Genomic DNA, 23,261 nt, shown 5'->3' with positions numbered 1-23,261 from the left:
TTACAATTAAGTTAACGATATGTTAGTATATTCTAGTACATGTAAACAATGAAATGGCAAAAATGTATACATGATAAAAATGCGTAAATATGAGAAATTTTCAAAAGGGATGGTTTGACAAAATTTTTTTAATTGGTACCATGATTAAAAAAAATTATTAAAAATAATACTAATATATAAATTAATACAAAATAAAATTACTTTTATGATTTTAATATTCAATGAGCTGTAACTCAAGATTACAAGTGATTATATGCATTTAAACAAAATATATGTATATTTAGTCAAATAATATGTAAATTAGAGGTCATAAAAGTAATTATCAATTTTTAATTAATTTTGCATGGGAACATTTTTTTTCACTAATTATTTTTTATTATGGCTGATAAAATTTTCGATGTACATATAGTTTTAATAAATATAAAAATAAAAATTATTTATTAATAAAAAGGAATGTCTTTGTATAAAATTAATAAAAATAAAATACTTATATTTATATACAAATTAATATAAAAATGAAAATATTTATATATATATATAAATTAATGAAAAGGAAAATAAAATCATTTTTTTAAATTTCCATATAAATATATATAGATATTTTTTTTTTTATTAATTTTACATATATACATTTCTTTTTCACTAATTATTTTCGATCATGGTATCAAATAATTAATTATTTTTCATGCAAATATAGATATTTTCTTTTTTTTTATTAATTTTACATATAAACATTTTTTATTAATAAATATTAACTTTACTTATATACATTTCTTTTTCATTAATTATTTTTTATTATGGTATCAAATTAACCATCTTAATTTATATTTGGTAAATAAAATTAAAAGCCCGTCTAGCTCAGTCGGTAGAGCGCAAGGCTCTTAACCTTGTGGTCGTGGGTTCGAGCCCCACGGTGGGCGTTTTATGCCTTTATATTGCTTTGGTGATTTCTAGGAATTCTGCCATTTCGCGGACAGGCTTATTTTGTTTGTTTTCTCTTTTCAGTCGACTAAAAAGTTTGATTTGATATCTGATATCTGCTAAAATGCCATATCCGTTCGGTTTAATTCCTCAAAGCAATGCAAGTGGTGTTCAGTACTTTTTATGTATGATGAATAAAAAGTAGCAATTCGTGTCATATGCAAAAGTTGAAAGCAGGATGATTAAAATTCACTTTGCTCTGCTCCCTCTACTTTTTTCTGTTGCTTCCTGTGTTTGTCTCGCATTTCAGAATCATATTTATAAATTTAATTCTCTAATGCTTCCTTGTACACTATGTTTCCTTATTCTCCAGGCCAGTACCAGTTGTACCTCATGTGTTTAAAGTAACTTTCGTTATCTTAATATTTTCATGCCCCTGTTAAACTAATTTGCGCACAGTCGTGGATTCAAATGTTCAACGTGGGACTGGTGGCTCTACCAGCAATAGTTAAACTCGCATTTCCAGGAAATTGGGCAGAAACGCTATAGGAGGAACTTGCTCGATTACCAAAGGAAATTTTGCAGGCAAAGTTTCTATGATTTGTACAAGCTCATCAACCTTGTTAAAAACATGTTTTGATGGTGGGAAAAAAGGTCTCAACTGCATTTTGGGGCTATAATACAATCATCAACATAGAAAATGAGAGCTAACCAGAAATGTTGCAGGGCATAGACAAGAAGGGAAACCAGTGAGCCTGATGTTACAATTCTTTTCACCACTGATCCTAATGGTTCATTCAAATCTTAAGCCTTTATGTAAGCTTTGTGAGCGATAGCCAAGGCCGAAACTCCACAGGTGTTCAATGGATGTCGTCTAGAATTCATTCCAGCGCATGCTGTAGAATCCTGATCAGTTATCCGAGCCAACAGGTCTGATTAGACAAACAGTTTATAAAAGACCATAAACCGACTTGTATACATCAATATTACTATTAATCAACATAGCTTAGTGGATGGATAATAGTCATCATATAAGGAAAAAAAATCATAGTATTTCTATCAACATTAGCAGATGTTCATGTAACTAGAGCAGATGTAGATGCAGAAAACAAGAAGAAATGGTCATCATGTATGCATAATAAAAGCTTGCAACAGCAGACTATGTAGTAAAAGATGGACTCCCATCATACCAAGAGAGCTTGTAGGGCACTTCTTGATGTAGAATATTTCCACAGGAAATATTTTTCTGGCGATAGTCAACAAGGGACAATCTGCTAAGAATTTCGACACTTTTTCACCACCAAGGTTTACTGATATGATCAGAATTCAAAACTTTTAAGTTGGAGGCATGTCTTTTAACCAAGCAATATATCCCTGAAATGAATGATCCGATAACAATAGCATAAACCAAATGAAATAGATACAATCAAAGATTGGGCATTGATTAGATACAGCAGGTTTTTTTTTTTTTTTTCCAATTGATTGAAAATTTCAATAAATTTTCTTTGGAGTCTTTGTCTTTTTTTATTACATCTGAAAATTGGTTTTTCATTTAAAACATGGATTGGGCCATTGCCCCATTGGTTAATTAATGAGTTCAAAGAATATGACATTGGTTTATGGTCTTTCCTCAAATTCCTATAATTCTGATGTCATAGCCGATACACAATGCCTTTCTCAAATTCCTATAATTCTGATGTCATATCCGACTTTGATGTGCTCGCCCATCTGATGACCCTATTTTTCAGGTACATAAACAGTTACTGCAATAAAGAAACTTCTAGGTAGAAGGAAAATGGCAAAGACAGGATAGAAGACTAGGTTATTAACCGCAGGATTTCTGAAGAAAGAGATGTTTCTATGCATTTCCCTGTTCCCAAACCTACGGGAACATTCCAGTTACCACTGCCACAGAAAATGCAAGCGATGTGCGGGAAGTTTACTCTAATATTTATCTACTACATGGATTGAGAAGCTAAGGCCACTATGCCCCCAAACTACTATTTCAAGCAAGAATCATTTTTCTAGGAAGCAGAATTATGGGAGCAGAAGGGCAAAGACATCAAACACATCTACTTATGGTTTGATTATGTGAGTTATAAATATGCAAAGTAAAGCTAGGTCAAATTAACAAAAGCAAAATCTCCAGAAATCACCACTAAGCCAAATCAATGCAGACCCCTTGCTATCTTCTGCATTATCTGAGATAACTGTTTTCAAACTTCTTTGACAAACATCATTCCTTGCACCTAACAATAGTAAGTTCCACGTATGTTATTCATCTTTAGCAAGAGAACAGGATCAAAGATATTCCATCCATAATGTATCCATAACATCCAGGGCACTTCTGCTCATCACAGAAAGATCCATCTGAAAATGAATGACAGGGTATGCACATGCATCAAGTACTTGAGGTAGATTTCTATTATTGTTCTGAAAAAAGCAATTAATGCCACTATTAGATGCATGGAAAAAGTCAAAAGGCTAGCCAAATTTATGGCAATAACATCATACTATTTGGTGACATTTCAGAGTATAGCATAAACAATCCAAACGGCATGTCTAATGTCTTACAGTTTCTAAATGCATGCTTTCTCAATTGGAAGATAAGAAAGGCACCTGCAAGTCATAACCTTTGCACCAGCCAATATTGTAATCATTTTCATCCCAGCATTCATAGATCAGTAACAACTGGATGTGATCACCAAAACCAGAACCATCACGAAGGTCCAAAGGAGGGTGTTTCCTTTTCTTCTCGTTACTCTCGCTGCAGGTAGAGAAAAATTATGTTATTTGTTATTACAATCTATTATTAAGCATTCAGTAGTCCATTGATAGAATTTGGATATCATGAGTCCTCAACCATCCCATCTCCCAAAATCATATCAAAATAAAGTGAAACAATTTCTTTTTCCTTTTTAGTTAATCAAATGAGCCTTAGAGAAAACTTGAAGAACATGAGGATATTAGACCAAACACATAAAGAACCCAGAGTATGACATTTAGTTGAAAACATCTAAAAGGTTTTTGGTTTCACCAAATAAGGTATTACATCTGCATGCAGTAGGAACTGCAAATTACAATTTGCAGTGTTTAAAAAACATATACATGCAACTAGTTGCTTTTAAATTAAAGATAACCGGAAAAGCTATAGTCAGCATCCCTATAATGACAATCTCATAAAGACTTTCATGACATAACCTTCAATAAGCAAATTTGTTTCTGCTGATAACATGGCAGCAACAGTCAGAGCCTGGGATAAGCAACTGTTGTCATTTGCCTCAATTAAGGTTCTAGAAAGTGATGGTTCCGATGGGTGCTCTGCATGCAAATACAAAGTTGTGAAGTGAGCTCATCTGCAAAGTGGTGCAGTTTCTGACAGAAAAATATCCACATAAAATTATTTATGTACACAAGTAGCTATGATAAACACTACAAAGAGTGGTAAATTAAAACCAAGACAAATAGTAATTCTAGGTAAATAAATTCTTCTACATTACAATACACAGTAACCCATGTTGCCGGTTGTAAACGTAAGTTAAATAGGAATCAATGAAGGTGGCCATTCTGAGTTTGGTTTCATGGTAAGGGTTGGTAATTCATCATCAGGAAGTTGACTGCACCCAAATTCTTGTCTTCCAACGTCCCAGTTTCAGGTGTTGCACATCCATAGATATCATAACCATGATTGAGTGAGGTATAAAAAATTACAAGCTACATCTTCCACATTATGCATGCATTTATCAACTAATGGCAACAAACCTTTGTGAGCATGGTAATACTTGGTAAGTAATGTGAATCCTTACCTGCAACTGTTCGCCCAATACTTGTGATTGATCCATCTCATCAATAGCATCAATCAGATATAGTTGCTTTAAAGCATCTTCTAATGACTCAGCTACACTTAAACCAATCAGATTAATCAATATCCCAATTCTAAAAGGAAACATTGGCAGAAACTGCAAAATTCAGATATTTACCGAATGAAAATTTTAAACAGTGACAACTCAAATGCTTGTTCTTTCTTTCTGCCCAAACAACAATTGAACACAATAAGAATGCATTCTTACTAGAAGGGGGATCCAGAAAATCAAACTTCAGAATATCGATATCAGGGAGATCCAATGACTTTAGAAAAATAACACTGCCAGAAAGAGAAGATTGCTGTATTTCAGGAACTGTTACATCGAGGAACTCATCATTGTAAACACTGGAAGGGCATAAACGTTAGCAATTCCCTGGACATGTTCTTCCAGCTTATCCTGCACGTTGATTACCTTGTACCCTTCAGGCATACAAAAAAAAAAATGATGTCAAAAAGAAACGAGGGAAAGAAAATAGAAATGATTTGGAAGAATACTAACAATGGGTCACTCAAGTGACAAAAGAAAGACAAGAACATATAACTTGTTGTTGCAAAATGAAAGCATAATCATGCATATAAAGAAAATTTAACTTGCAAACAAATCACAACTGTAAGTTGTGCTACTAGGAACACATGAATAGGCTCCAAAAGCCGAAAGAAACATTAAATCATCTACTTACCTGCTAGTTTTAACAAAATCAAGGGAATACATTCCAGTTGCTGGGTTGTATTGTCGTTGCCTTACACAATCAGAATCAATAAATACCTATATTAGTTTAGAGAGAAGTCAATCAATGTATCAATGCAATTGATCTTATTAACTAAGACCAAGTGTAAAAGCAGGTGGTAGACTTAGGAAAACGGTACAACAATATCATAACAATATAGTCATTATTGGACCATATATAAGTCTTAATATTTATCAGGACCCTTAGGACCAAATCTTAGTGCCTTCCCTAGGTAGAAAATTTACACCTATAAAATTAAGAAACAAAAAGGAACAAAATAGTAAACCAAACTATAACACCTATAAATTCAGAATAACCTTGTCTCTGCTATGTTTTAATTTTACTAGATTTATTTGCACATAGACACCCAGGATTTGCATTTCTTCTAATATTTGGCCATTTTGTTAATTCTTCATTTTTATTTCAAAACATACATAATCATGACATTATAATAATTGCTTTGCTAAGAGCAGAAATATTCACATAATCTTGGCAAATTAGGTAGGAAAAAGGTTGGCTAATAAATACCAAAATTAAGGAGATTTTGTACATATTAGTAGTACGAATGCAATTCATTGTCTACACTATCTTCTATTCAGAAGGAGAAAGAAAAGCAAAGACAGAGACAAACACAAACAAGCAACATTTTACAAGTATCAAGTTTTCTTTCACAACACCATCAACTGTCAAATAAGTTTCAGCTATGTTTGTGGCAACAATAAAACACCGACGGTTTGGAGGTGGAGGACTGAATACACACACCTGTTAGGTCAAAATTATGCAAATTCAAAACCATTAATATCATCCCAAGCCAATAGAGCTTAAATTAATTTCATTTCCAATGGTGCAAAGGAGACTTGATTGTGCCAATATTGTTGATAAAAACTGAAAAATCACTTTCCTGATGGAGGAAAAGAAAAGCTGAGAAGGAAAGCATACCTGCATTTCAGTTGGCAAGGAACCATGGAGAGAAGGTTTATGGCATTCATGCAGGAGCCTTCCTTTAGACTTCGAACTCTATTCTCCAGCTTTGATACCAACTTGTCTATATCATCCTATAAATGGCCACTCAACTTTGAAAGAATCAGTAAAATTATCAATGAATCAATGCTATAACCAAGTAGAAGATACAAGATAAATCCGCATCTAATGGCACCCCAAGAGAGAGAGAAAGAGAAAGAGAGCTCACGTGTCCAATCATGAATATTAAGATGTCACCACCCTGGATGCCGAACATGCATACCAGCCAAAATCCAATTACTTAGTAAGACCTCATGAGATCCAAACATGATTACCAGGAAAATTTCAGAAACCCACAATTTTCCCATAACACGATTAACGGTACCTGGAAACGGAGACGGCAGTGACGCGGCGGGGCTGAGTGACGGCGACGATTCCGGAATCGGTGTGGAGCATATGAGAGAGCTGAGTGCTCTTTCCCGAACCGGTCTCTCCTATTATGACCACCGCTGGATTTTGCCCCACCATTTATATGATCTTCTTCTCGAATTGCACGATTGGAAGATGGCCATCGATTAGATATGGCAGTTTGTTTGGTTTTTTCCAATTTGATAGAAATTTTTAACGGTTCAATATTATTATATTTGAAAATTGGTGTTTTTTTTAAAACAGGGGTTGGGCTTGAACCATTGGATTAATGAGGTAAACCTATGTTTTGCAGTTTGGGCGCGCCTTAACCGCTTTTTTCGGGTTCGCGGTCAACAAAGGTCATTTTCATTGAGATAACGCAACGGTTATATTTATTGATCAAATCTTTCTCCCTCTCTGTTGCTTGGGTTGGAAGAATACCAGGTTAAGGAGTATATATGTATCTCTCTGGCCTATGATCTCATTAAATTTAGCAAATTCTACTTCCATTCGGTTTCTCAATTATTCCCTGTTACAATTCTCTCATTTCCACCCATCTCTAAAGTCTTTCTACTGTTTCTACTGCATGGAACTACTCACCCTTGACGATTTCAAGCACACAAAGTTTGATCCCAACTGCACTCCTTTCCATTACTTGCTAGAGGTTGCCAGAGTTGGCCAACAGAAACTGCGCAACGGAGAAGAAAAGAAAGGGCATAATTCGTACTTGAAGTGTTTCCTGTACAATGTACCACATCTTCAAACCCTGTGCGAAGAAGAGAATATTGGTTTCAAACAGGGGAAGAATGTTGGACTGAAAAGGAAACTCAAACTCAAAGAAGCAGATGTTGATGAAGAATCGAAAGGACTGACATTGAAGAGACGCAAGAAAGAGAAACTTGTTTGCGCAATCCCTTCGCCAGACCTGCCTGAGAGCTTTAAACAACATATAGTTGAAAACATGGGTGGCTCCGATTGGGTTTTGGTGATACAAAAGCAAGTCTTTTACTCTGACGTGAACCCTCAAGCCAGTCGCTTCTCCATGCCGTTTTCACAACTCAAAACTCATGAGTTTCTCAATAAAACAGAGGCTGAGGATTTGGAGGATGTAAACAACGCCTTGGAAGTGTGCTTGTTAGAACCATCAATGAAGGAAACTACTGTGACTTTTAAAAGGTGGAAATATAGAGGGAAAAGTTCAAGCTATGTCATGACCCGCACGTGGAACTCAGTTGTCAAGAATAATCGACTAAAGATTGACGACATTGTGCAGCTCTGGTCTTTCCGGGTGAAATCAAAGTTGTGCTTTGCACTTGTAAAAGTCCAAGTTTCAACAAGAAACTAAGGGAATGCCCACTGTGGCAAGGACAATCGGAAGTAAGATGGGTATTGTTATCTTAAGTTGTGCATTTTCTGATGCATTCTGACTTTTTGAACTTTTGACATATAGACCGTATAAGGAAAATGCTAAAGTATCTGACACTTTTGTCTGATTACTCATAAAGTTGTAATTTGTTGCACTCATGTCATTGGTAAGTAGTGTGATCATAAAATGACATCATTCTTGACAACGTTATGGTTTTTGGTATTTGTTGATTCAATGAATTTTTGCTGGCTCTTTATCTTTCTGTCTTGCCAAGTTGAAGCTGCTTTATCATTTGCTTTTTGAAATGTTTATGATGGATTGTTAGGAGATCAACTGATTTATTTTGTTTATACTATCTCCTATTAATGTCAAACAAATAAACTTTGACTGATTTTGATCTGAAATCATTTAAATTTGATATTTGAGCTATTTAAATTTATATCAATTTGGTTTTAAATTATTAAAATTTGAAATTGGGTAGCTCTAGACTTTCCGGGTGAAATTAAAGTTGTGCTCTATATTTGTAAAAGTTCAAGTTTCAACGTAAAACAAAGAAAATACTTACACGTTATTATCGGGATTCAGTATCAAATATACGATGAAAGTATACTTTTATTAAACTTGCCATTAATAACATGATTCCTTCTCAACCGATGCCATTCAAATTGCCAACAATCTCTCAAATCTTGATCAGACCAATAACAAAAAGACTTTTCCAAAAATGTTTTCATAAACATAGAGATAGAAAAATGATATATTTAAAAACTATACAAAAATCAATTGTTTAAAAAGAAAAAGATGTATTCAGTATAAAACCGCAATATATCTAGATTAAGTTTTAAAATAATGGAGACTTACATTTTTATTCATAAACTACAAAATTTCAAGCAAATGTGTGCTAAGCTCAAAAGAAGATTTAATACTGTCTATTTATGTCAGTTATCAAATATATGTATGATACAAAACTTATGAGAATTGAATCCTACAATATTAAAAAACTTCAAGAGACATTTTGACAAATATCTCTTACTCATAAAAATTAATAGACAAAAATCAACCAAAATGGCTCTTTATTTTTTAAATTTTACGGCTTGCATTCTCAACTTGAAGTAAACATAAGAACATGCTATAAACAGTAAAATATCTTGGTATCTTAATGAAAAGGGCAAAAATTTTTGGTCAAATATCTTCAACCTAATCTTAGGTATGAAAACATAGTTTTTCTTTTTATGATCCAAATTTACTTTAAAGAAAATAATTAAAGGCTTCTATATTTATATGTATCTCACTTTTATCTTGATTTTTAAAAAAAATTAGAATAACTATTATTAATATAATTAATTTTTGAAATACCTTAAAAAAGGAGGAGCCATAGAAGCTCAACATTAATAAATTGAGGGTCACATCCAATATTCCATACAAATGTCTAGTATTCGTCTCCTGCCACCAAAGAAACCATAAAAACACTCAAATAAAGACAATTAAATAGTTGCAAAGTTAAAACAACAATAAAAAAAAATATCAATTCTTGGAATTCATGAAACAAAAACATATATAAAAGAATTTAAAAGCTAATTTCGTAAAAAAAATTAAAACAAAAATAAAAATATCTTTAAAATATAAACTTGAACATAAAAAAAAAAAATGGTTTGAATTCTTTCACACAAAGCCCTAAACTCTAACTCTAATAAATTCTTGAAACCATGGAAGCTAATATGTATGAAATATATAGAAATAGAGTCATATAAAAAAGCAAACTCAAAAGACGAAGCTGAAAGTAAATTTATATTGAAATAAAAATAGAGCATATTTTTCATGAAGATTTTTACCCATCATAATCAAAACTCACCGGACAATGGAAGATGTATTTCAAACTATTTTGAAACTTGAAAAAAAAAAGTCTTTAAAAAAGTAAATTAAAAGTATTAAATACCAATATGCAAATAATAGTATGATAAAAATGGAGTAAACAATATGATTTTAATAATAGGTCTCCGTTTGGTTAAACCAAACAAAAAAAAAAATTTAAGTTAAACACAACATTAAAAGTTCTAACCTTTGTGTCAAAGTATTGAATGTCCTAATTTAAAATTGCTTCAAAGTATTTGATCCTCATCTTTGTTGTTTGATTCTACTTAATCCATATTCATCAATGTGAGAAAACACTTATTTATAGCTGGTTGTAATCTTGTAATCTGTAGTTGTATCTCTAGAATTAAGTATTTATATCCCTAAAATTAATGATAAAAAAATTAGGATAAATAATCCCTCAATTATAGGATCAGTTTTTAGAAAGATTTAGTTTATTAGTTTAACCCCTTGTTAGTTGTATATAAACTTAAGATGCTTGTATAATTCTTAATGAGCAGTTTTTCAATATACATTCAGTTTTTTCTCTTAGTTTTTCATACAATTTTATTTCTTAGTTTTTTCACATGGTATCGAAGCTTTAGGTTCTTCTTGAAAAGTAAAATTTTCAGCCTTCATTGTTGACTTCTATTTTAGGCCTTCATTATCGAACCCTATTAAGACTTTCATAGCTATTTTATTTTTTCCTTCTTTAGCCTTCATTGCTAAAAGTCATTTCTGGTTATATCTTAAGACTTATTTCAATTTAAATAAATATATCACTACCACCTAATTTAAGGAAATGCCAATTAAAAACAATCATCGGAGTACTATAGATGTCTTGAAAACAAGAAAAATTGGATAGAGAAGAGATTGAAAAATTGATAAGCCTATTAAAAATCTTTGAAAAGCCTACTGAGGTATGTTTCTTGGTTAAGGTCTTTAGTTTAGGTAAAGCTTCTGGTTCTCATGAATTAAATGTCTCGGTTAAGCCTATTATAAGTTCTTGGGTCATTATCTCAAGAGCCATAGACAATATGATACATTCTTCATAGAAGTTCAGTATATATACCTTGTATCCTAGTAATAAAAAAATTATTGTTCACTTACTACAGTGATAGGAATGTGAGATGTTCAAATTAATCCTTCGTTTGTTCTTAAAAAGGTTCTTCATGTTCATGGATTGTTTACTAATCTGATATCTATACAAAAATTTATCAAAGATATGAATTGAAAAGTGACTTTTTATCCCTTTTATTACGAATTTCGGGACAAGAGTTCGGGAAAGAGGATTGGACTTGCTAAGGAGAAATATGGACTATACTATCTTGAGATATTAAATAACACGAGTAATATCAAGAATAGTTTACCTTTGTCATTTTTTTCTGAAAAATCTTTCAATAAAGATAAAATTTGACTTTATCATTTTCGTCTTGGACATCTTTCTTTTGGAACTTTGAAAAACATGTTTCCTTCTTTGTTTAAAGGATTAAATGCTAAAAATTTTCATTATGATGTTTGTGAACTTGCAAAGCATAGACGTGTGTCTTTTTCAATTAGCAATAAAAAAAGTTCTACTCCTTTTTACTTGATTCATAGTGACATATAGGGTTCTTTTACAATTTTTAATATTTTAAGTGCAAAGTGATTTATTTTTTTCATAGATGATTGTACCAAGATCTCTTGGATATGTTTATTTAAATCTAAATCAAATGTAAATAGTATGTTTTTAAGCTTTTAAAACATGATCTAGAATCAATTTGAAGTGAAAATCAAGAAATTTAAGTCTAATAATGCAAGAGACTATTTCAACTAGAGTTTATCTACCTATTTCTAAAAAAAAAAGGTTATCCATGTGTCATTTTATGTTAATACTCCATAGTAGAATGGAGTGACAGAGAAAAAAATAGTCATTTACTAGTCACAACCCGAGCTTTACTTTTTCAAGCAAACGTACCAAAATCTTACTGGGGGAAAGCTATTTTTACTGTCACACATATTATAAATAAATTACCTTCAAGGGTTTTAGGATTGAAAACTCTTATGAAACTACTCTCATAATTTTATCCCAACTTTAATACTACAAACAACCTTACACCTATGATATTTGGTTGTACATCATTTGTTCATGTTCACAGTCATAATACGAAAAAGTTAGATCCTAGAGCAACTAAGTGCATTTTTATAGGATATTCATCAACTCAAAAAGGGTATAAATGCTATCATCCTCCAATCAAAAAAATTTATGTGTCTGCAGATATTACTTTTGAAGAAAGTAACTCATTTTGTACTCAACCTTATCTTCAGGGGAAGACTTTATTCTTGAAAGATAAAGATAAAGACTTTTTTTTTGCTTGATTTATCATTTTTTTTAACATTTTCACTTATTAATTTTTTTGAGTCAAAAACTATTTTTGCTAAGCCCAAGTCAAACATTGAATTTGAATTTGAACCAATTTCAAACATAGAAGATGTGACAAAAGATAATATTGTTCTTGATTCTATAAAAGAATTACAGATGTGCTCAAGAAAGAAAGTTTCAGATCCTGAACCAATGCCAATCCAAGTACCTGATCCTAACTCTAAAAATAAGGTAACTATAGTTTTTGACTTTATTTCTCGAAATGAGCATGAATCTCCTAAAACTATAATTAGTGATTATAATCTGTTTATTACCATTAGAAAAAGAATCAGAGAATGTACTAAGCATTCATTATACCTAATCTCTAATTTTGTATCATTTGAAAAATTCTCACCATCCCATAAATTTTTTTTTGTGAGCCTAAACACAATTTTTGTTCCAATTACATTATCTGAGGTATTATTCAGTGAGAAACGGAGGCAAGTTATAAAAATAGAAATTGAGGTCTTAAAAAAAAATAAGACATGAGAACTGGTAGAGTTACCTAAAAAAAAAAAAATTTACTGGGGTACAAATGAGTTTTCACTATAAAATACAAGACGAATGGTACTATTGAAAGGTATAAAGTCAGGTTAGTGGCTAAGGGCTACACTTAAACTTATAGATTGGATTATCAGAAAACTTTTGCTCTAATTGTCAAGATGAATACAATTAAGATTTTGTTATCATTGGCTATAAATTTTAATTAATAGCTTCAACAATTTGATGTGAAAAATGCTTTTCTACATGATGATTTTGAAAAAGAAATATATATGAAGGTTCCACCGAGATTTGGAGGTCTTCTAGAAGCAAACAAAGTATTCAAACTGAAAAAGACTTTATATGGCCTTAAACAGTCTCTTAAGGCTTAGTTTGAGAGATTTGCCAAAGTGATGCTAACAATGAGATATAAACAGAGTCAAAGAGATTACACATTATTTATTAAGTACTCTGATTTAAGAAGAGTCACAGTTCTATTAGTGTATGTTGATGATATAATTGTAACTGAAAATGATAAAAAAGAGAAAGAATCTCTAAAATAATGTTTGATTAGAGAATTTGAGATAAAAGAGCTAGGGAGATTGAAGTACTTTCTAGGAATTAAAGTAGGTCACTCACGGTATGGTATTTTCATCTCATAACAGAAATATATGATGGATCTTATGAAGAAAACTGGAAAGCTCGCATGTAAATTTGTAAATACCCTTATAGATTCTAATCATAAAATTGAAGAAGCTAATGATGATGCTATTGTAGATAAAAGATGTACCAAAGATTAGTTGAAAGACTCATTTATCTTTCACATACTAGACCTAATATAACATATGTTATGAGTGTGGTAAATCAATTTATGCATACTCCTAAAAAAATGTACCTAAAAGCTATGTACCGTATATTACACTATTTGAAGGCCAATCCTAGGAGAGGTATCTTATTAAAAAAAAATTCAGGACTTGTTCTAGAAGCATATATAGATACTGATTATGCAAGTTCAGTAATTGATAGAAGATCTAACTTAGACTATTGTATTTTTTTTTAGGTGGTAATCTTGTGACTTAAAAGAGTAAAAAATAAAATGTGGTGGCTAAATCAAGTGCTGAAGCAAAGTTCAAAGCAATGGCTCAAGGAATTTGTGAACTACTATGGTTAAAGATTATCCTAGAATACTTGAAGATCAAGTGAAATGGACTAATAAGACTCTACTGTGATAACAAATCTGTAACAAGCATCGCACACAATCCTGTGCAACATGACAAAACAAAACACATTGAAGTAGATTGGCATTTCATAAAAGAAAAACTAGACAGTGAGTTAATTTGTACATCGTATGATCAACCAAGGGTCAACTTGTAGATGTGTTGACTAAAGATCTTAGTAGTGCAATATTTTAAGAAATTATTTTCAAGCTGGGAATGGAAAACACCTATTCACTAGCTTAAGGGGGAGTGTGAAAAAATACTTATTTACAATTGGTTGTAATTTTGTAATTTGTAGTTACATCTCTAAAATTAAGTATTTGTATCCCTAGAATTAAGGACAAAAAAATTAAGATAGACAATTCATAAATTATAAGATCGGTTTTTAGGAAAATTTAATTTTCTAATTTAACCCTTAGTTATTTGTATATAAACCTAAAGTATTTGTATAATTCTTAATGAACTGTTTTTCAGTATACATTCGGTTTTTTCTCTTAGTTTTTCATACGATTTTATTTTTTAATTTTTTTCACAACCAGGATATTCGGGTAACAAATTTTCAAGTTTTATTTTAATTATTGCATCAATAAAACCACTCAAAAACTTAAAGTAAAAAGCAAAAAATATTGTTTTCTCCGTAATGAACTATTCTATCCATGAAGACATCCAAATTGCCGCACACAATTCCATTCCAAAGTAAAATGCATATTATAAATCTAGAAAAAAAAACTATTACCTTTCAATGAAAATTTTTGTGTTTAACAAAAAGTAATGGAAAATTTCGTTTAAAATGTATTTATACTTCACTCGAATTATTATAGAGTCTTACTCAAATCAAACCACACTTTTCATGAACTTTGAAAACAACTCTTGCATCTGCAAATCCAAATCCAAATCATTTAGAATAAAAAATACCAAAAAAAGAATATATTAAACTTCAAAAATCAATCAATTTCTCACAAATTTCTCTATTTTCTCAATGATCAAACATAAATTTACCCCATTTAATAAATACACCCATTATACACTTGCACACACCCACAACAATCTATACTCACAACGGAGAATAATTATAATCAAACAGAATCCATGCACACAATACACCCAAAATCAAATTCAACAAATTTATCGTAGGGATTTACTCTTTTTTCATTACGAAATTATTAAAATTTAAGTTACAAAAAGCAATTGAAGAGTTTTATACAAACTGGTTAAAATAGAAAACTTAAAATCACAATTTTTTTTTAATTTTTTCTAATACAGAAAAGCAATAAACAAAAATCATGATTGTTAAGTAATCTCTTGATTACCTCGTAAAATTAGTCTATTTCATTGATGGTACAACATGAATTAAGGGGTAAGGTTTGATCTCTGTTATCATTAGAATATGTTGGAGTGCCTACATCTACATGATGATGGAGAGAAACGGTAAAATGAGCAGGAAGAAACAAAGGACAATGAATGAGCTTGTTGATTTTTTAAAACTCAGTCAATAGGAATCTTTGCTATAAATGGGGTTAGTGAAAGACTATTCAAAATGTAAAATTTTCTCTTTTCTGTTCCTTTATCTGCTGTTATTGCAGCTGTTGACCTTGTAACACAGCTGCATAGAACAGACAAAACATCGATGCAGTAAGCAACAAAGCATATATATCAGTGCTATCATTCCAGCATTTCTTCATAAATCAACCATAACTTATTTAAGTTAATTCCATAGAGCCAATAACCTTCAACTAGATGAGATTGACAAGATCCTACTACCTATTGCCAATTAACAATTTATAAAGTCATGTCAATTATATATGGTTCATTTGCTCATTAGTCATTGATGGTGGGATCATCTCAATAGTTATATCATGATTATCTTCATTTTATGATTAGGCCCTGCTTTCTTTTGGCTCCATACATCAAATTTTGAGGCATACAATGAAACTTTAGCTAAAACTTATCTTTAAACTTATAAAGAGCCAACCATTTTTCAAAGGTTGTCATCTTTCAATTATTTTTGGTTAATCCTATTCAGTTTATCCTTCTTTCCACCACATTGGTCCATTCATCACAAAGTCTTGAGCAATGCAGTCAAATTACTATCTTTATTTGCCAAACTCTTCCAATTTCATAACGGGGACAGTAGGTACAAGACTCAAAGCTAAATTTTGTAGATTTCTGCTGAGTTTAGAAACCTAAATTTACAATGAACACATATAAGGTTGCTGTTTCAAGCTATTATACAACTTTACATAATATAGAAAGGCAGCAGCAACCAGGCTGCTCTGAGAATTATGCTAAATGTACAATATGCACAAGCTAGCATTGGCAGTATAATATTCAGGATGACAACAAAATGGAAATCTTGATTGTTCCCCCGATTTAAGGTACTCGTGTATATGAAACAGAACGCGGGAGTGAGTTTTCGATGGTGTTTTTTACTGGAGTATTCATAAGCCATCCAGAATCAAATAACTCTAAGATGGAATCATTCTTCAGTGCAACACCATTGCTTGTACTTGTTTCGTCCTCCACAACATCAGTATCATCTGGATTCTCATCCATCTTTGCACCCTTCTTTTCTAGATTTTCTCCTTTTCCTCTCTCTAATTCTTCTTTGTAAGTTCCTTTCGCAGCACTTGGATTAGCTATCTCACCAACCTTTTCTGCTTCAGTTATTTGTTTTTCAGATGCAAGAGGAAACTTTTCTTTATTGTTATTAAGGCCAACATGACTTGGGGATTCTGTAGGGAGCTTGGCTTCATGATCAGTTGCTACCGTCGATATACCATTGCTTTCATTGTAACTTGTATCAACCCCGATCTCTTTTTCCTTTGTGTTTCCTAAACCCCAGTGAGTTAATATAGATGTTAACAACTTCAGCCAAGAGATGGCCTGTCCTAATGCCCAATCCAGCAAATGAACTTGCTGGATTATCACAGGAAATTTGTCCAAAAAATCTTCAAATTTTCCAGGCAGAGTTTCTATGATTTGTACAAGCTCATCAACCTTGTTGAAAACATGTTTTGATGGTGGGAAAGCGGTCTCAATTGCATTTTCGAGGGCTAAAATACAAGCATCAACATAGAAAAAGATAGCTAACAAGAAATGTTGCAGGGCATATACAAGAGAGGATACCTGTGAGCCTAATGTTACAATTCTTTTCACTATTGATCCTAACGGTTCATTCAAGTCTTGAGCCTTTAAGTAAGCTTTGTGAGCGATAGAAAAGGCCGACACTCCACAGGTGAGCAATGGACGTCGTCTAGAATTCATTCTAGTCCTTGCTGTAGCATCCTGATCAGACATCAGAGACAAAATCAGTTTGAGCTTGAAAAACAATATCTCAGTCACATATTACATAGAATGTTTTCGAAGTTTCTCAAGTTTTGTGTAATTTGATAAAACCAAATTGAGTCAAGAATATCATACCATTATCAAGCCAGATATTGCAAAGATTGACAATCAACAAAAAGCTTCCTCTCCTGGATAAATTATTTAGTGGTGAAACGAAGAATTTCACCTTTTACAAGGATCAAATCGAAACCCTAAATAAATCAAATCACTAACTTTTATATAAAAAATTAAAAGTTGGTAAATCTCAGAATAGAAAATCTGAAAAATGAAAAGAAAAGAACAATAAATTTTTTTCTTTAAGGTTAGTTTGACGCTCAAGTCGCAGAATGAACGGCTGTTATAAATTTTAGCGGGAATAATAGTCAACGGTTATAAGCATTTGTAATGTGGTCCCCACCGTTACTACTTTCGCTACCTGGCCTAAATTATCCTCCTCTGCTTGTATTACGATGATCGTAGCTGATATGTTCGAGTTTGTATACATAATAATTGGTATATATTGTATAAAATATAAATAAAATATAAAAATTATGATATTATAATTCGTGAATATATCAATAATAACTTTTTTTTTATTATTAAATTTATAATTTTTATTAAAATTTTAAATCTTCTTTCATCATATTTTAAATTATTAAATCTAACCGTCAGTAGTTAAAAATAAAAACTAAATAAAAAAATCCGTGCGTTAATTAAAAGAAAAGGAAATTAGTTAAAAAATAAAAAGGAAAAGCATTGAATTGGTATTGGATTCTCTAATATTGGCAATTGAACCACAAGCTTGAAAAATATTCTCTTAATTCCGCTCTTATCACTTTCAAGCTCCGTCTCAAATTTTATTTATCGATAAAATTTTTTTTGCTTTGCTTTTTTTTTTGCATAAAAATCACCCAAAAAAAAAAAAAAACCAAAGTGTTCGTTCAACAATGGATTGATTTTTAGAGTTTTCTTTTTAATTTGATTCAAAAAAATGAAAAGAATGCCCAAACAGGAAACTTGGATTGGTAACTTTTCATCTCGAATTCGAATCAGTATTTTTCTAAACTTTTTGCTTGCCAAAACTGCAACTTTGTTTATTTATTTTTGGGTTGTAAAAAACGAAAATTTTAATTACATTTTTTGGATACTTTGCTTGGTGAATTTGTTTTTAAGTTAGATTCTTTCCTTTTTTTTTTTATGCCGTGACTTGTTTGACATAGTTTTGTATTTTGGTTTTCCTAGCTTTTTGGATTAGTAATGGTCTTTTTAATTGTTCTTGCTTTGTCCTAACCTTTTCAAGTTGCAATTATTATGGAATACGGCGAAGGTTTCTTTTTATTTTTTTCCTTTGTGATTTGCATTGTTGATATTGTCGGAATAGAAACATTAGAGCCAAATGGTTTTGTTTTTGTATTTTTTGGTTTATCTTTTGGATGTTAGAACAGAGAATTTGACTAATGCATTCATATTAGTTCATAGGGAATTCTGGGATGCTAGAATTTGATATTTTTCTTCATTTTTGCTGAATTTCTTGGTAATGTTTTGTAGAATGTTTGGGCTCCAAAACTTTTGATGATCAACTGAAATATATGCTTCTCTTTGATTCCATAAGCGGCAAATTCGTTTTATGTTGGAACTTATGCTTGAGAAATCTATTTATTTTGGCACTATGAATGTATTTAAGTTAATATGCTTTATGTTTAATAATGCAGGCATTCCTGGTGATGGGAGATGCTTGTTCCGCTCGGTAATGCATGGTTCTTGGCTGAGATCAGGGAGGCAGTCTCCAAGTGAGAGCTTTCAGAAAGATCTTGCAGATGAGCTCAGAGCTAAAGTACATTCCCATTCTCTTGCCCACCTGTTCCCTGGTTTTCAAAATGTGGCTGTCTCTATTTCTGTGAATTTTAGTTTTCTAGATATCTATCCTGTACATTTTGGTATTTTACATCAAAGTGCTTATCTGGTTTTACTTGTACCTATAACTGAATTTGATATAACTTCTACAATTTACACGAATTTGATTTTTGGCATTTTCATTTTACCAGAATTTGATTGTTTTGCAATCCATTTTCATTTTGTGTTAGCTGCAGATGTCTCTCTTGATTTAACTTCGTTTTGCCACTCATTCAACCAATTGCAGCTTCCTTTCCTTTCCTTTCCTGTTCTTTCTATTAAAAAAAAATTTCCTGTCATCTTGTTTTACTTTGAACTTTTTTTTCCTTGCAATAAAAGATTACATGCTTTGACAGGTTGTAGATGAATTCATCAAGAGGCGAGCAGACACTGAATGGTAAGTTTTTTTGGAAGATTCTGGGATATGATGATCAGTATTCTTGTCAAAGAGAGATTTAATCATCTATAAAATTGTTGAAGAGGTATTACTGCCTGTCTTTTACTTGAACATTGTGTTATGAACCATTGTTTCTGCCAGTAAGTAGGACTCTTAGGGCTATATCCTGAGATAAGCTGGTCAAAAATCTTGATTTACATCTCCCTTTCAATTCTCCAGCGCTCCAAGCAAGTAAATCTTCACGCTTTTTGCAGGTTCCTTGAGGGTGATTTTGACAACTATGTTGTGCAGATGCGGAAGCCACATATTTGGGGAGGAGAACCTGAACTGCTCATGTGCTCACATGTCCTAAAGTGAGTTTTCTTTTCTGCAGTCAATTGTATATGTGGTAGAAGATCTATTCAGTTCTTGATTACTACTTACTTTCTGGCCAAAAAAAAAACAGGATTACTACTCACTTGGTATAGGGTTTCTTTTATTCCCTATCAATTAAATAGAATCATATGTGTTTTAGTCAGAAATTGGATTTTGATTTATAATTGATCAATGGTTTTCTTAAGTCAAGAACTACTAATAGGTTTAACCTTTGATTACATAATCGGTTGTTAACCATCAAAGCAATCTTCTTAGATGGGCTTTGCCCCTCTGAATTATTATGAGCAACAAATACTTCTAAATGAGATGAAAAATTGGTAAATGAAATGGAATTCCAAAGCCCAGTAATTCGTTGTTTTTGTTTCCTTGAGATGCTTGGATGGATAGGAATATAAGTAAATTTAATTCATTGACACTTTTTAGTTATCGATATATCAAAAGCTTCTTATCTGTTAATGTATAAATTTCATTCACAGGACCCCTATAACAGTTTACATGAGGGAGAATAATTCTGATACCCTCAAAATTATATCTGAGTATGGTCAAGAGTATGGTAAGGAAAACCCCATCAGAGTCCTGTATCATGGTTATGGACACTATGATGTATTGAGGAGTCCAGTAAGCAGTGCCTCTTCTAAACCGTAAGATATCTTGCTTCAACTGTTATTGTGTTCATTGCAAGTGACATAAAATGTAACTGGCTACATCCTTATTGCTTTTTCACCCTTCTCGAATAGAACCAATTGACAATCAGTAATGGATTGTATTTGCTATTTTCCTTGGAGTGTGCTTGACAAAGTTTATGCACCCTGATCATCAAAATTAGAAACAGGTCTTCTGGCAAACCCAACAATCTAGTGATGATGCCTTCTGCCTTTATATACCTAAAATTTCCTCCATTTGTCCTCTGTTGGTCTGTATTCTGCTGCTAGAAGCTGTGGCATGTTCATTGATAGCAATAAGATTGCACCTCTGTATTTTGTAATTATTTTAGTTTTGCATATGTTTAACACATTATATGCTTTGCCTTATTATGCTGTAATTAACTGATAATTTGACGTTAATAGTCGCTTCTAACAAAGTACTAATATACTAATATTAGTGTTGTGCTGGTTTTGGCAGGTGGAAGAAAAGATGACTGCGGATAATTGCACTGTAAAACTGGTGATGCGATGACGCTAGGAATTCTGTACTGTAATGCCTCTGTGAATATAACAGTATCTCTTTGACTAGTTTGTAGGAATAAATTACTCATTCATGATTCGAAAGAATCTTTATGTGAAATACTCGTGTAAATTTGACAAAGTGAAGTCGATCAATGGTCCTTGGCCTTAATAACAAAAGATGTTCATCTTTATATGGCGTTTGGAGCCAAAAAGAAAACATCTTTATATGGGTTAAGGTTGGAGATGAGCTGTGTCTCACCAAGTTAAGGGATTGTCCTTTATTTTCCTTTCCTTTACAGTTATACCAGCGATCGTACCTTGCTCTAGAAGTTCTAATGTCAAAGCACCTAAGCGTCTAGGATAAGAGGAGAGTCAGTACACTTCCAAAGGTAGCAAAAACTGGAAGACCGATCCCCATCATCTTTGTAGAAGTTAGGGGAAACTACATGAAAGGTAGAGATTCCTGTTCCCATCTCTTTCCCAGAGTCTCATTCTCTATTTTGACAAAGTGAGTCTGTCTAGGAATGGTTTAAAGGATGATTGCACCCCAAAGCTTCTGCCATCAACTTCTAAAACGCCGCATTTATCACCTTAGCCTCTAAACCAGAATTCTTTGACTAGTTTGTAGGAATAAATTACTCATTCATGATTCGAAAGAATCTTTATGTGAAATACTCGTGTAAATTTGACAAAGTGAAGTCGATCAATGGTCCTTGGCCTTAATAACAAAAGATGTTCATCTTTATATGGCGTTTGGAGCCAAAAAGAAAACATCTTTATATGGGTTAAGGTTGGAGATGAGCTGTGTCTCACCAAGTTAAGGGATTGTCCTTTATTTTCCTTTCCTTTACAGTTATACCAGCGATCGTACCTTGCTCTAGAAGTTCTAATGTCAAAGCACCTAAGCGTCTAGGATAAGAGGAGAGTCAGTACACTTCCAAAGGTAGCAAACACTGGAAGACCGATCCCCATCATCTTTGTAGAAGTTAGGGGAAACTACATGAAAGGTAGAGATTCCTGTTCCCATCTCTTTCCCAGAGTCTCATTCTCTATTTTGACAAAGTGAGTCTGTCTAGGAATGGTTTAAAGGATGATTGCACCCCAAAGCTTCTGCCATCAACTTCTAAAACGCCGCATTTATCACCTTAGCCTCTAAACCAGAATTCTTTGACTAGTTTGTAGGAATAAATTACTCATTCATGATTCGAAAGAATCTTTATGTGAATTACTCGTGTAAATTTGACAAAGTGACTTCGATCAATGGTCCTTGGCCTTAATAACAAAAGATGTTCATCTTTATATGGCGTTTGGAGCCAAAAAGAAAACATCTTTATATGGGTTAAGGTTGGAGATGAGCTGTGTCTCACCAAGTTAAGGGATTGTCCTTTATTTTCCTTTCCTTTACAGTTATACCAGCGATCGTACCTTGCTCTAGAAGTTCTAATGTCAAAGCACCTAAGCGTCTAGGATAAGAGGAGAGTCAGTACACTTCCAAAGGTAGCAAACACTGGAAGACCGATCCCCATCATCTTTGTAGAAGTTAGGGGAAACTACATGAAAGGTAGAGATTCCTGTTCCCATCTCTTTCCCAGAGTCTCATTCTCTTTTTGACAAAGTGAGTCTGTCTAGGAATGGTTTAAAGGATGATTGCACCCCAAAGCTTCTGCCATCAACTTCTAAAACGCCGCATTTATCACCTTAGCCTCTAAACCAGAAATTCATTCGCTTGACGAAAAACCATCGACCTTTTATGGACTCCATGATCTCCAACTTCAACATGTCAAGGCCTTCGCAGTCTCAGGTTTCACCTGTCTCTACAGCAAGACCCTATATTGGTTTAACTAAAAATTGCTCTCCCACTTCATTTCCGGTGGAAATCCGTGCCCGGATAAACTGGTCTGTAATTTGAGGT

General features: G+C 32.5%; 2 protein-coding genes, 1 non-coding gene and 1 pseudogene across 6 annotated transcripts; 2 read left to right on the top strand and 2 right to left on the bottom strand.

Annotated features, from left to right (window-relative positions):
• Positions 1–847: 847 nt before the first annotated feature.
• TRNAK-CUU (transfer RNA lysine (anticodon CUU)) lies at positions 848–920 on the top strand. The gene has a single exon. It is a non-coding gene; the product is annotated as a tRNA-Lys (tRNA).
• Positions 921–1,927: 1,007 nt separating this feature from the next.
• Positions 1,928–7,206, bottom strand: LOC111317983 (putative pre-mRNA-splicing factor ATP-dependent RNA helicase DEAH4; annotated as a pseudogene). The gene is made up of 10 exons (XR_016332852.1): positions 6,860–7,206; positions 6,704–6,736; positions 6,454–6,569; positions 5,467–5,552; positions 4,992–5,206; positions 4,728–4,819; positions 4,123–4,242; positions 3,541–3,688; positions 3,078–3,354; positions 1,928–2,295 (listed from the first exon to the last, which is right to left on the bottom strand). The product of XR_016332852.1 is annotated as a putative pre-mRNA-splicing factor ATP-dependent RNA helicase DEAH4 (transcript).
• Positions 7,207–16,331: 9,125 nt separating this feature from the next.
• LOC149520152 (uncharacterized) lies at positions 16,332–17,731 on the bottom strand. Its single transcript, XM_089743024.1, has 2 exons — positions 17,615–17,731; positions 16,332–17,479 (listed from the first exon to the last, which is right to left on the bottom strand). Exons 1-2 carry the CDS (start codon positions 17,615–17,617, stop codon positions 16,565–16,567), a joined length of 918 nt encoding a protein of 305 aa, XP_089599150.1. The 5' UTR covers positions 17,618–17,731; the 3' UTR covers positions 16,332–16,564.
• Positions 17,732–18,384: 653 nt separating this feature from the next.
• LOC111317479 (OVARIAN TUMOR DOMAIN-containing deubiquitinating enzyme 4-like) lies at positions 18,385–21,611 on the top strand. 3 transcript variants are annotated; one of them, XM_022919906.2, is made up of 6 exons: positions 18,385–18,570; positions 19,231–19,352; positions 19,768–19,808; positions 20,063–20,161; positions 20,660–20,824; positions 21,306–21,611. In XM_022919906.2, the coding sequence occupies exons 1-6, from the start codon at positions 18,510–18,512 to the stop codon at positions 21,319–21,321; spliced, it is 504 nt and encodes a 167-aa protein (XP_022775641.2). In that variant the 5' UTR covers positions 18,385–18,509; the 3' UTR covers positions 21,322–21,611. The 3 variants fall into 3 exon arrangements, with proteins under 3 accessions (XP_022775641.2, XP_022775643.2, XP_022775644.2); XM_022919908.2 differs by having other exon boundaries at positions 18,387–18,543; XM_022919909.2 differs by lacking the exon at positions 18,385–18,570 and adding an exon at positions 18,738–18,845.
• Positions 21,612–23,261: the final 1,650 nt, after the last annotated feature.

This window comes from Durio zibethinus, chromosome 2 (assembly GCF_047325235.1).
Source record: "Durio zibethinus cultivar Kanyao isolate XHJ-2024 chromosome 2, ASM4732523v1, whole genome shotgun sequence".
Classification (NCBI taxonomy): Eukaryota; Viridiplantae; Streptophyta; class Magnoliopsida; order Malvales; family Malvaceae; genus Durio; species Durio zibethinus.
This window is presented reverse-complemented; position numbering and strand designations above follow the sequence as displayed.